Source organism: Culex quinquefasciatus, chromosome 1 (assembly GCF_015732765.1).
Source record: "Culex quinquefasciatus strain JHB chromosome 1, VPISU_Cqui_1.0_pri_paternal, whole genome shotgun sequence".
Taxonomy (NCBI): Eukaryota; Metazoa; Arthropoda; class Insecta; order Diptera; family Culicidae; genus Culex; species Culex quinquefasciatus.
In genome coordinates, this window is record NC_051861.1 from 55,495,125 (window position 1) to 55,509,640 (window position 14,516).

Consider the following 14,516-nt stretch of genomic DNA (forward strand, 5'->3'; position numbering starts at 1 on the left):
GTGCGATTCGTTGGTGACTTCAGAAGTGCAAACCGTTCTTTAAACCCACGCGAGTTAGTGCACAGTTAAAATTAGTAGCGCCCAGGAGACAAATCGAGTGGTTAAACGTAAGTTAAAGCCAATTTACATTGTATAACAACTAGTTTAGAAGAAATTCTCCCAAAATCAGGTCAACAAATTGATCTTTGATCAAGCCCTCGATTTGGCGCGACGTTTGGTCAGATTAGTGCTCAGGTAAGAATAAATTGTGCCAGAAATGCAGCTTAAACTAACTCCGTGGTCGTTGAACAGCGTCTTTCCCACTGTTCAACGTGGGTCTTGATCTGGGGCTGAAAGCCGGCCTCGAATTCGTGACACGTGGTCATTGTGCGGTACCGATACATCTCCGCCACCCACGTTCGAGCATCCGCCCACGCGTGAGCGTCGGAAAATTCTGTGAGCAACCGTCCCTTGCACTCGCGGAACCCACTTGCGCCTGATTGCAGTCCCGGATTTCGTCGAAAATCATCGCCAAACCTCGAGTCGACGAAACACGTGCTTGGACCCCTCGGTGGAGCGACATCTTGGAAGTAGAGTCGTCCCAAAGACGGCTGGCAGCGGCGAACGAAGGGTGTGTGTCTCGGCTAACGGCGGCTTGCGACATGGAAAACCGACGCCGGAGCCAGAGTGACGACGTCGTTACGCTTGTTTGGGACACGTGCGAGAAGAAGATCAACTGGGGAGGACCGAAGCCGGAGGGTGCGTTAAAGTGATACACGTGACGGGGACCTGTGGGCCGTGCGATCAACCGATCTGCCCGCTGTTAAACCGCCGTGCGGCAACGGGGATAGGTTGTGGAATCCAAACCAGTGTTTTCGGCCAGTCGGTGTGTCTGCGGACACGGGAGAAGCGCCATCTACCGTTGGCTGCTGCAGAACGAGCGAACCGTCACTCGAGACCCGTACTGGTGCACGTGGACGACGAACTGGCGTGCTGCTGACGTCTACCGAGCGCGTCACGTCGAGCAACAAGACGGACGAGTGCAAAGTCCAAGAAGCCGAGCCGAGGCCTTGTGCCAACTGCTCTGGTGCCCACGAAGCTACGGACCGCAGCTGCCCCAAGCGTGCGGATTTCATCCAGCGGCGACAGCAGGCGTCGAAACCAAAACCGCCGGCAAGGAAGGCGGAGAAGCAGAATCCAGCAGTTCCGGCGTTCCCTCCACTGCTGGGCGCAGTCTTGGACGTGAAGCCAAAGGATCGCCCTCGACCTGCAGGAAGCAGTCAAGTAAATACCGGCGCCGGCGCCGGTGCCACCACCACGGCGGTAGGAGAGGAGGCGCTCTACAGTTCGACTGAGCTGTGGCACATTTTTAACGAGTACAGCGCCAGGTTCCAGACCTGCAAGACCCGCGTGGACCAATTGAGACTCTTCAGTTACATGCTCGGCAAATACGGCGGAAAATGAAAATCTTTTTTATGTATTCTAAATTATTTTGAACCGTCCCTCGGTCCTAACCTAGTCATAGCACCTAAACGGACCTAATTAAAATAAGTTAAGAATAAAAAAAAATAGATCCGTTTTCAATTTCTAAACTGCTTTTTTATTCTACTTTGAATTTCTAGGGGAAACTTTGTGACATTACATAGACTACATTGCCTGCAGAAGGTGTTTGCATAGAAAAAACTGCACTCTAAATTTTTGCACACAGCCCTTGAGCAGATTCTACAGTTGGCTCCAATCACGATGAAGTATTCCACCGGCGACGATTGCTTCACCGACGGTGGCGGACAAAACGGGTCTCGCATCACGTAACAATCCTCTTCAAACTTTAGATTTCTGACGAATGGCGCTTGCTTGCCGTAATAGGAGCACGATTCCGTCCATTTGCACAACTCGCACGCAAATTTGATGATGGTGTTGGAGTGGCTTGTTTTACCTTCTGCGGACATGTTCTACAAAGAAAGGCAACATATTTTATGGTTAGTAGTAAGTTGTGTAGCAAACGCAACTGTTAATTACAAGATAGCATCTTTTGGGCTGCTCTTTGGGCCACCAGAACGGACGTTGTGTAGAACAATAATAATTGTCGGCCAGCACTAATGTTTGCGTGGGCAAAACCTTTTCAATTCTCAGCAAACCGATTCCAGCAAGATTGCTCACTCCTCTCAGTTTACCCACAACTTGTCCGTCTACCGACTTGATTTCTGCATCATCCGGAAGCTCATTATTGGGCACTGGATTCTCAAAAGTCAGCGGCATCAGTCTTTTCCTCACAACACCGGTGTGGTGTGTCCTTGCAGTTAGTTCTTGGCCAATGTAGCATCCTTTGTGAAAGCTCACACCATGCATGTAGTCGCAATTACTCTCCAAAGGGAAACATTTGCCCTGCGGAAAGTTGTTCACGCCTTCTCCGATACCAAGACTAAACCGGTGCTCTAAGTAGGAACCACCTTCCGCATATGCCGTCCCATGAGGAAAAGCAGCCTTTACAGTATCTAACGATACTGTTTTGTCGGTTATTATCCGATACCCGAGCTCGGCCAGTCTAGTGTCTTTGTAAATGCTCACACCCTCACGAGAAGCCTGTTCCGGAAGGGAGCCATTTTCTTGGGAAAATACAGCCCAAACACTGCATTCAGCCGGAGCAATTTCCACCTTCTTTCGTATCCGAAACATCGTCAAATGCTTTCTAAGCGCATCCACCAACCCGGCGTCGCATTCCACCAAAAGTGGTCCGACTGTTCCGGCGACATCCGATAGATCATTGTGTCGAACAGAACCTATAATACGTAATATAGGTATTATTAGCATTATATTGCATTAAATTGGCGCAGGTCGGCAACAAACCCGGCCTGCGGTGTTGAGCAGCATGGCATAGATGGAACTGGCTCCGTGCTGAAAGTGGTTCATGTCGTTCGTTATCAAACCCTGGAGGAACGTGGTGGCGTCGGAGCCTTGGACACGTAGCAAGGATCGGTTCTCCAATCGTTCTAGGTTGATCTTACTATAAGACCGGATGGAGCCTGCCCTCGACAGGTTATTCCACAATCGAGCCCTTAGAAGCATTTTTCTGACAAGAACGCAATTTTTAAGATTGATAAGCACAACAGTTACTGTTCAATATAAGTTACCTGTGCTGTTGAGTTAACCGAATGTTGAAAATCAATTTATATGCACTCTGATTATTTTGATTTTTTGTTTACATTGTTTACACCATACACGCTTATAAGATTTATGAAAAATGCTAATCACACACTGAAAATATTTTTAGCAGAATCATGTTAAACCAATTTCAAGTGTACACTGAAAAAATCTCACATAGCAAATTCATGTGCTTTTTCACGTGAGCTGCTCCAAAAAAACACATGATAATTTGTCATGCCTTTCCTTTGATATAGATGTGATTTTCATGTGACATTTATGTGGTTATCATGTGAAATCAGCTGTTCGCAAGCGAGATTATTTTCATTATGTTATCACATGATGTTCACTTTGGATTCAATAGAATTTCACTTGGATTTGCCCCATTTGACTTTTCCCTTGATTTCGAAATGAAAAACACGTGAGACTTAAATGATTTGGTTTTTGATGGTGTTTGATGAAAAAAAAAACATTTATTCGTAAAATGGCGACGGACGAAGACGGTTCATTTGCGTTTTTATCGATCGCAAAATTCAGTACAATTCATATTTATGTGTGTAAACCTGAATTTGATTCGTATTAGAACTTGTTGGTAAGTTTTTAATATAAAAACAGTGAAAATGTACAAATGTACACGTAGACTAACATTCTGCAATGAATTTACAGAAATTAAAGCTCCAGCGGAGTGGTTTGCTCGTGAATTTGTTTTTTTCAATCACTGACGCTGCATTGGACGATTGATCCGGCAACTTCTGTATCTGGTCGCTTTATGATTTGCGTTCCGGAACGCACAATATGTGCATCCGTCGGCAGTTCGCGACGGGTGCTGGACAACCCGTGGCCATTCGATTCAGACCAGGTTTAGTCGGTGGAGGCCGTCTTCAAGCAGTTCCACGCCTTCAAGAATTGGTTCCCGCCTGTGCAGCAATACCACCAGAAGCGTTTCCTGAAGATTTTTTTCGTTCCGTAACCCGGACACCTGCTAACCGTAAAATGTGCCGGTTGTTTTTGTGCGATGAGTTGTAGTTATTTTATATGTATCATGGAATAACAGTTTCTTGTTGAATAAAATTGATTAATAATCGGAATAAAAAATCTTTTAAAATAAACAGATCATGGTATGCAATATTCAAAGCACATGAAAACCGCTGGAAAACCATTCAATTTACACAAAAAAATCATTTCAAATTCATGTCCAAACCATTCCAAAGTCATGTGAGCTTTCACTTTAAATTAACGTGTTTTTCATTTGGATTTGCAGCCTCGCGCGATAGATTTTTTTCAAGTGATTTACACGTGACATTCACATGCAAAGTCGTATGGGGCAGATTCATGTGTAGAACATGTGATATTGCTATGTGCCTTTTTTTCAGTGATATGGTTCGCGTACCCACTCGGAAAATTACCCACACTGAAAGAAAGTCACATAGTAATGTCAAATGTTTTGCACATGAATCTGCCCCATTCGACTTTGCATGTGAATGTCATGTGTGAATCACATCGAAAATTTTCAAAGCACCACGCAGTAAATTCGAATGAAAAACACGTTAACTTCATGTGACGAATCACATGAGTTTGGAAAGCTTTTCTCATAAATTTTCAATGATGTTTTAGTGGAAATCAAATGGTTTTCAAGTGGTTCTTAGGTTTCTTAAACAATTGAAGGCTTTCCTTTAAATAAATTTATTTTACGAATTCATATGAATATAACTTTTATTTTTATTCAATTTTTCAAGATTTGAATCACATTTCACTTCTCTGATATTGAACTTTTACTGTTGAGCTGCGTTGATGAATGTGGACCATCATAAAGCCTGATTAAAAGGTTGCAAACGGAGCTTCTCGAGATTCACAATGGACATCACGGATCGGCCAGCCTGGATCGAGAAGTACTTGATCCGAGACTTGAACGTCTTGGTGCATTTTTGCTCGGCCAACTTGAGCCCTCTGAAAACAACTTCGTGTTTCACCGGTCCAGCAGGGCGCCTCGATGACATGGCCCAAACTTGTGCCATTTAAAGATGACCGCTAGCCGGAATTTGGTTTTCTGAAAAAAAATTAACCTGCATTAATTTAAATAAAATCTAACAATTTCCTTTGTTTTTTTCTTACCACCAGCGTTAAAGCTCAATTTTAAACTAAAATGTTTAAAAGAACTCATGACATTTGGTTCATAAATGAACATTTACACTACGAAAAATTTTGGTCCACCACCGTTCGTGGCCATCTTACTTATGAAGAAATTTTCGCCAACCAAAAACCAAAACATTTCAATCTAACGTGTTTTCCACGTCAAAATCAAAGGAAATGTCAAATGGGGCAAATCTAAGTGAAATTCATTTGAATTTAAAGTGAACATCATGCGAGAAAAGGATGAAAGGTTTTTCGCTAACGATCAGCTGATATTGAATGATTTTCACATCAATTTGACATGAAAAATATGTGTGGGTCAAAGGAAAAGCATGTGAATTTGTCGTGTTGGTTTTTTGAGACACTCACGTGAAATAACACTTGAGATTACTATGTTGGATTCTTTCAGTGCAGTCGGAAATGGCGGGCACAATTCTGGCGTTCGTCTGGGCGTCGTTATTTGAGTGCTCTGTACAGCACAGGGGGGCGACATCTATATCTCACTACAGGCAGCTCGCCAGTAGCCAACACAAGCTGTCAACTTCGGCACCAGAACAAAAAGGAAATGTCAACTTCGGCTCCAGCGCAAAAACAGCTGTTGGTTCAAGGGGCTGGAACGAGGGGCGTGACAAAGGCCTTAATATATTAATTTTTGCTATTTAATACATTAAGGAATTAAATTCCTCATTTCATTTGACATTTGACAGCGCCACACCTGCTTTGAAAACATTGGTTTGCTTTGTGTCTCTTTCGCGCGCTCGGCTGTCAAGTTTGTTTTCGTTTCGCGCTTGGTCATGGTGGATAAAAAAAAAGAGGCGGAGGAAATTCTGGAGCATTACGATGCAAAAGTGCCATAGGCGGAGAAGTTGCAGCCGGCGGATTTTGATGACATTGGCCAGCAGCAAATCAAAAAGCTGGTAAAGTGCGGTTTAATCGATGACGAGATCCTGGGACGCGCCTTGCGTCGGACACTAGCAAGATTTCTTTGCAGCTGGTGGTGGCTTGTGACAGCGATGCCTTCAATAAGTCGACACCGGAGGAAATGAAATTCTGTTGTCCACTCACGCTCGGATGCAGGAGTGATTAATCCGGAAAATGGTTCAACAGCTAGGCCACTTTAACGCTCGCAGGTTCAGGATCAGGGGTCAAGGAAGAGCAACCAGTGGACCATTATAATTATGAGACCATCAGGGTTGGTTACTCGAAGTGGCCTTCACTTACGTTAGGTGGTGACTTTTTTGTAGATTTTATTGAAAATAGACAAATAAAAAAACTCAACTCTGTTGTTTCATTTATTTCAACAAGAATCGCATCAATTGGGTACTAAAGCCCTATGTCAATTTTTATGTACAACGGTAAAAAACACGATTAAAAACCATTTCTGATCACTTTTTTTCATTTTAATGCAATTTTTTTTTTTTTGACAAGACAACATTTTTTCGATGGATCAACTATGATCCCCTTGGAACGAGCTGTCAAGTAGGAGCTTTTCTGTCAAGAAGGACCGCGAGGTTAATTTTTCGAAATTGATTTAAAAATCCATTTTAAACTCTTTGTGGTCGTTCAAAGGGTCATTTTACTCAGAAAAATAAGCTTTATCGCTGTAAACAATAATATCAGCAATCTAAGCTTCAATTTAGGACCTAATTGTGGCACCGACGACGGTCGTCGGTGGAACCGGGTTGAGTTGGTAATTTCCTGAAGTGTCTGGAATAAATATGCCAAGTTGCTGATCGCTAAGGACTTTGACGAGGACGTGAACAAATACACAACTTTCCGTTCCAGGGAAGAGTCCTCATCACCGTCAACCGGCGCTTGCTTTTCCACCGGGCTCATGGTAGTACCGGTGATGGAGGTCGTCACGGGACTAACGGAGGTCAAAGACTCAGCGGTGATAAAGGTGGCAACGGTAGGGACAACATCGGAAACCACTTCTGATGGGCCACGTTGAACATGCCCAGCAGTTTGGCGGGAGTGGCGACGAAGAAACCAGACCAAATAAATAGGACCATTTTTGCCGAAATATGTGGCCCGTGGGAAGAATTGGTGTCGAGAATACGTTTAAGCAAACGCAGCATTCAGGTGTGTCACAATGCGCCGTTTCCAGCTGGGCCAGCTTCGATATCGTCCCTAGTACGTCTTGGTCCAAGTCTTGGTCACTACCCGGGATGGCTCTGCGCAACTTTTCCGGTTTGCCTGTGCCGCGCTGGCACTTATCTGCTCAAGCTGCTCTTCGAGGACGCAATTTTTTTTACCAAACACAACAACAAACACGTGCGGTGTCAAACTGTCAAATCAATGTAGTGTAAGGAGAGGTGGCGTTGTTTTGACCGTAAACAACCGTTAATGTATTTAATTCCTGCCGTTAATTAATTAAATAATTTAATTTCTTACTATTGTCGCGCCCCTCGGGCTGGAAACTCTAATATTTCTTTAAAATACTGAGTATATTGGTAAGTATACTTGCGATATGTAAAGGAAATAATAAGTATACTAACATATATTTTGATATACTGGTTGACATAATAATTATAGCTCTAAGAGTTTCCAACCCCTTGTGTTCGTTACGGAATCAAAACAAAGCAACTGCGCACTGTAAAAAAAAAAGTACATAAACTGCAGGCATAAAATGCGCATGAGCATGAGCATGAGCATGGTTGACTGCCAATGAGCTGCTACTCCGTTATTGACGGATCAGCTGAAGTTAAACAATGAATCAAAAATAATCAGTGGGAGCCAACCATCCGTTTACTGTTTAACCTCTGAAGATCCCTACTTTAATAGTCAATACCGGCGCCCTCCCAAGAAGCCTGCAGTTCAACGAAAGGGAGGAATGTTAGTCCGATAGTTGAAGTTGCAGACTCATCAAGCACATAGTTTTTCGCTATATACTTGTTGATACCGCTTGAGACCGTTGAATCCACAGCATCTCCTTCAAGCATCACGTGATTAATATTTTTGGGTTAGTAGATAAGGTATTGGCTTTTCGATGCCTCCCGAGCTACGACGCTATGGGGAGGACTTTCATAACAGACCCGTTGGCGAGCCTTCCGAGCAACGATGCTATCGGAAGGTCTTTCTGGTTAACACACAAAATCACTCACACACAGTTATTTTGCTCCACTATTAACTCGACGATCCAAATTGTCAGTGCGTCTTTCGATCATTATATAGAAATGGCTTTTTCACCGCAAAAAAATAAAACCTTATTCGAAAAATTTAAACACCCGACGCCGTGCCTTCCGATCAACGATGATATAGGAGGGGCTTTGAAAATCACAAAACAAACGACCACGTGCTCCCATTGCCAATTATGCACTGATGACGCTGCATTTTCAAAGGGTAATCTTCTCCTCGCAGCACACAATTCACGACAAAAATTCGAAACAAAAGGCACACACAAAAAAATCACTTTTCACCCCACAGGCACTGCACTAATGATGCTATTATTTAATTATAATGACCAATCACCCCATGCACTCGAACAGCGACACAAAAGAGACGGAAAATAACACGAAAAACAAGGACTGCGCGTCCTGAAAACACCACACTAATGATGCTATCATTTAATTATAATGACCAATCACCCCATGCACTCAAACAGCGACACAAGAGACGGAAAATAACACGAAAAAACAAGACTGCGCTTCCCCACAGGCACTGCACTAATGATCAAAAAATCAAACCATCCACATTAACGACCCCGGGTCTTTTGTAGTCTCTATTGCAAGTTTCTGCTCGAACCTAGGAGTCCGAAGACTTGAATGGGAGAGCACCCAAACCTCTTTCTACTCCAAGGAACCTTCCACCCCAGTGTTTGAACTGACGACCTTTGGATTGCGAGTTCAACCGCCGCCAGCGATTCCACCGGAGTAGGCTTGGTTTGGTGTGTTGTTTGTACTTATGGCATGGAGACGACTCCTACACTTGGAATGACTTAACGGCCTAACAACCAAGGCCGGGACCGACATTTACTTCCTCATCCGATGGAAGGTTGCAGCAGATGGGAATCGAACCCAGAATCATCCGCTTACAAAGCGGACAGCGTAACCATTCGGCCACGCACTGCCACTGCACTAATGATGCTATTATTTAATTATAATAACCAATCACCCCATGCACTCGAACAGCGACACAAAAGAAACGGAAAATAACACGAAAAACAAGACTGCGCGTCCCCACACTGCACTAATGATTAGTACAAAAACTGCAGGCATAAAATGTAAATAAAGTAATTATTGTTTTTATGTAAAATTCTACCGCAATGTAAAGTTACTGTATGTTGGTGAGGTGATTTTTATCAATTTATTTGCAAAATAAACTACTAAAGTAGGGATTATTAAGCACACATGACCTCTTTTAAAATTGTACTTTTATCACATGAAACGTTTAACTTAACTACTGTCTAAACTGTGACTTTTACTACAGTAGTTCTTGTAACAAAAAATGAATTATTAATAAAAAAAAATATTTTTGTTTTCACTGTGCGCAGTTTGCGCGCGTTATCAATCTCAATCACCCAAGATGGCGGCCTTTAGCATCCTCGTACAGCAGGGTCAGATCGACGACATGGCAAGACACTCGGTGCAAAAATCTGAGCGAAAAATGATCCCACCGTGAATCCCGTGAAATCACCGTGATTGACTAAAGTCACAGTAAATCGTTGGTCAGATCGGTCAGATCATCGATAAGCTGTGGGATTTTTGCTCAGTGTATATAGCATATTTAACAACTATACACTGAAAGAAAGGCCCATAGTAATATCACATGTTTTACACATGAATCTGCCCCACACCACTTTGCATGTGAATGTCATGTGTAAATCACATAAATAATTTTCATCGCGCTGCATGTTAAAACCAAATGAAATTCACGTTAGTTTAATGTGTCGTTTCAGGTGATATTCATAAGAAATGCTTGTGAACATGAAATGGATTTCACATTTAAACCAAATGTTTTTCATTTGCTTTTCAAGTGAAGATTTTAGGTAAAATTTTTATCTTTATTTATTTATGTTTTGAAAAAAAAAAAAATGCATTTTGCTATTCATTAGTTTTCCATTTATTTCTTAATATATATTACACTGTTAGTCTCTTGGTTAGTCTTCTTCGAGAATACACATACACTTCACTTTTTCATTCACAATTCACACAAAAAAATGCTTTCCGAATGAGCAGCAAATCGTGCTCCTGCATCACACACCGGGACTCTCACGGGTCTCCTTGGACATTTCGGATCCTCGTTGACTATCATAATCATGCCTCGATGGGGTCAGTCATCATCCCCAAAAAAATCTTAGGCAGGTACTTCAAATTTTTTGAGGCAGCGGTGGCGAGAAGCAGACGGTGATTCCCTGGAAATATGATTTAAAAAACTGTTAGGCATAAATTTTTGTCCAAAGAAATATTTAGAAAATACTTACCATAGTTTTAGAAATAATCCTGCCACAATTTCGCGAAAAACCCTCTTTTTGGCGAATAATCAAATTAAACTCAGGAGCTCTGACTCAGATTTAATGTGAGTGGCCATCTTCACTTAGACTATTTTTTCATTTCGAACTTCAAAATCAAAACATTCGATAGTAACGTGAAATTCACTTGAAACCTGAAGGAAAAGTCAATTGGGGTGAATCGAAGTGCAATCCACGTGAATCTGGGATGAAAATCCCATGGAAAAAGAGTGGATCAAGATGGGTGTAGCTAACGCGGTATTCACGTGCATTTATAATGAAAGTCATGTCTAAATCAAAGGAAAAGCATGTTTATTCATTGTGTTAGTTTTTGGATTAGCTCACGTGAAAAAGCATGTGAACTCGCTGTGTTGGGTTTTTTCAGTGTACACCCACTACACACAAAACTCATGATTTTCTGTGTTCAATATTGCGCTTTATGACGTTTCGCTTACGCACACTAGCGCAACATTTGGTTTTGCTGCCTGACAAAATTTAACCTCACTTTATTTTCGTGTACGTACGCGCACTGTGCGTTTTGTTTTGTTGATCTTCTTCTTCGAATTGCATGGCATTGTTGCCGGAAATGTTCTTTATTGCACCAAAAGTGTAGAAAATCGTTGGCAACAGTGTCTGCGGCACATTCAAAATGCCGCGCGGCGTGTACCTTCAAAAGAAACGGACAATATCCCACTTTTAATACGATTTTTTCAGTTCAACCCATAACCATTTTTATGGTTGTAGTATTTACCTGAACTCAAAAAATCGTATGAAAAGTGGGATATTGAAGTCAGAAAATCGTGATTTTTGGTAAGGGTGTATATAGCAAAACGACTGTCAAAAATGTGAGGTTGGTCCCGACAGCGCAAGCTCTAATTTCTGAGACTTGATTGACCTTGTTACTGTCACGTAGAGGTCAGCATAAAATCAGTTTGCCTAAAATTTTCATCAGATTCTAACGAAAGTTTGCACTTTCGAGCGGGTCGTGAGAAATAATAGCTGCCTGTTCAATTATACGGTAAAATCCGCTGAACAATACACTTTTTGCGAAAGATGGCCGCCAAGTACCGCATCGTTATGGTCCGCCACGGCGAATCCGAGTGGAACCAGAAGAATCTGTTCTGCGGTTGGTTCGACGCGAACCTCAGCGATAAGGGTGAGTAGATTTTCCTTTCTTCAAACGTCGAGCGAAAGTGGCCTTCATCTTTGACCTCTCCCGAGTGGCAAACATGATGTAACTTTAAATTATTTACTTCTTGTTAACAGGAAAAGAGGAAGCGCTTGCCGCTGGAAAAGCCGTAAAGGAGGCCGGATTGAAGTTTGACGTCGCGCACACTTCTCTGTTGACCCGCGCCCAGGTCACCTTGAACTCGATTCTAACCGAGTCTGGACAAACCGGCATTCCAACTGAGAAGACATGGCGCCTCAACGAGCGTCACTACGGCGGTCTGACCGGGCTGAACAAGTCGGAAACTGCGGCCAAGTACGGTGAGGAGCAGGTTCTAATCTGGCGTCGCAGCTTCGACGTTCCACCGCCGAACATGGAACCGGACCACGCCTACTACAACGCCATCGTTAAGGATGAACGCTACAAGGGCGATCCGAAGCCGGAAGAGTTCCCGATGGCTGAATCGCTCAAGCTTACCATTGCCCGTACTCTGCCATACTGGAACGATGTCATCATTCCCCAAATGAAGGCCGGTAAAAATATCATCATTGCTGCCCACGGAAACAGCTTACGTGGTATTGTTAAGCATTTGGACCAGATGACCGACGAGGCCATCATGGGATTGAATCTGCCCACCGGCATTCCGTTCGTCTATGAACTGGACGAGAATCTGAAGCCCGTCGTTTCGATGAAGTTCCTTGGTGACGAAGAGACGGTCCGCAAGGCCATCGAATCGGTCGCCAACCAGGGAAAGGCTAAGTAAATATCCGTAAGCATTGATCCTGCGATCGATGTGTTAAAATATTATTCAAGCATAAAGTAATGACACAGTGTTCGGATCATAAGATAAATCAATGTTGTGCTGTTGTGGAACAATTCACACCAAATACAAGAAAGTTATTGAATAAAATCCTTTGTCAACCTAGTCCAGAATATGGATATATTATTGTTATGAATATACTTTCCGAATGCACAATGCCGATTGAATTCACCCGGTGTATTTACTAAAATTTAATGTCGTTTAACTGGCAAACATTAGGTCTATTCCCGTGCTGCAGAATTCTGCAATTCTGCACAAAAACGGCAGCAGAGCGTTCCCGTACTTTTCTGCAACAAAAGTAACTTTTCTCTCAGGCACAACTTCTGCAGTGAGAGAGGTAGAAGTTGCAGTAAAACCATAGACTAAATATATATAGATACGCCACTCCGCTGTTGGGGCTAGCGACACTACCGCCACGCCAAAATTACACCTGGTGGCAATTCACAGGTACTAACCTACCCTTTGGGAACGATTGAAAAAAATCCTCCCCAGTTTCAGTTCAATGCTCAGCGGGTATATCCAAGCAACTCTCGACTAGCAACTGCTGTTTCCAAGAAATGTCAAAACAAAGACGTACCGTGCATTTTGCGTTCTCTTTGCTTCGCGAATGTTTTAGAAATTTGCTTGCTGCGCCGTTTTCTGCCGCATCGAGCAACTGGCCTAGTTCCATCGAATGTTGGTGGTGCAGATTATGTCAGCGTTAGAATTTTCCGGTCAATAGAACGGAAGTTTTGTGCTCTTCAAAAAGGCAGGTGAGAAAAAAAGTTATAATAAACATAATCCTTTATCAAAAAGCTTGTTTTGAGTTTCTCAGCTACGTGAATTTCCGGAAAACACAATGATGCTGAAGCGGTGCGACTTTGAACCCGAAGCTATAATCAGAAGCCTGAATGGCAGTCGATGCTGTCATACTTCCGGACAAATTTAACACTGCGACCGGAAACGTCCATCTTTTGCCTCTGATCTCGTTAAATTACGCACCTTGACATCATTCCCCGAACCGATAGCAAAGCGGCCCATTGCTCCTGTATTGCTGCGCAATAAATTATAATTTTTATTTTATTATATATATATATATAAATATAAAATTCTTGGGAATAAAACATCTTATTTTTTTATGGATCTTGTTTTTTTTCACGGTACATATCTTGAAGGGGGGAACGGGGCTGGTCTGTTACAGTTTGTGGGGCGCGACAGAGGACTTGAACTTGGGGATCAGCATTTAATTTCATCGAGCACTTAATGTTGGCATATCAACTTTTTGATGTTCAATTAAAATAGTTTTAAACATTTTCGACGGAAATTTAGTGAGTATTTTAAAAGTGCAATTTATTTTAAACCAATGGTCAGGAAGAATCAAATGTAATTTACGTTGTTTCAAGGAAATTGAATCTATTTCATTTTTAATATAGTGTATTTTGATATACAGGGTTGTTACGGACGGCGCGGATCGCGCGGATGGCGCGTATCGCGCGGATCTGGCGCGGATTTGCTGGCTAATTTTGTTCAGGCGCGGATTTCGCGCGGATAGCAATTTTCATAAATAAAATAATTGAGAACGATAGAATTTCTTCAAGTTACAAAGGAAAATATTATAAGCAATTAAATAAATTCAATCTTTTTCTTTGAGTGCAAAAACATCAATTTCTATGAAGTTGTTAATGAAGAAAATTTTCTTCTGAAAATTATTCATTGTTTTTTCTTAATACGAATCTTCAAAATAATCTTCAAGGAGCGTTAATTTTTCAAAATGTATTGAGATTTCTTATATAAATTTTACATAACATTACAACTCATAATTTTTGTTAACATTTGCTTACCTGGTTTAA

At 42.2% G+C, this 14,516-nt stretch overlaps 2 protein-coding genes across 2 annotated transcripts; one reads left to right on the forward strand and one right to left on the reverse strand.

The window, feature by feature from the left end:
• Positions 1-1,552: 1,552 nt before the first annotated feature.
• LOC6047882 (putative transferase CAF17, mitochondrial) lies at positions 1,553-3,266 on the reverse strand. Its single transcript, XM_038257286.1, is given in 5 exon segments — positions 1,553-1,931; positions 1,999-2,703; positions 2,706-2,759; positions 2,827-3,049; positions 3,111-3,266. Coding segments are annotated over 4 exon segments (1,350 nt in total). The 5' UTR covers positions 3,046-3,049; positions 3,111-3,266; the 3' UTR covers positions 1,553-1,559.
• Positions 3,267-11,544: 8,278 nt separating this feature from the next.
• Positions 11,545-12,806, forward strand: LOC6047884 (phosphoglycerate mutase 2). The gene is made up of 2 exons (XM_001864843.2): positions 11,545-11,855; positions 11,966-12,806. The coding sequence occupies exons 1-2, from the start codon at positions 11,753-11,755 to the stop codon at positions 12,628-12,630; spliced, it is 768 nt and encodes a 255-aa protein (XP_001864878.1). The 5' UTR covers positions 11,545-11,752; the 3' UTR covers positions 12,631-12,806.
• Positions 12,807-14,516: the final 1,710 nt, after the last annotated feature.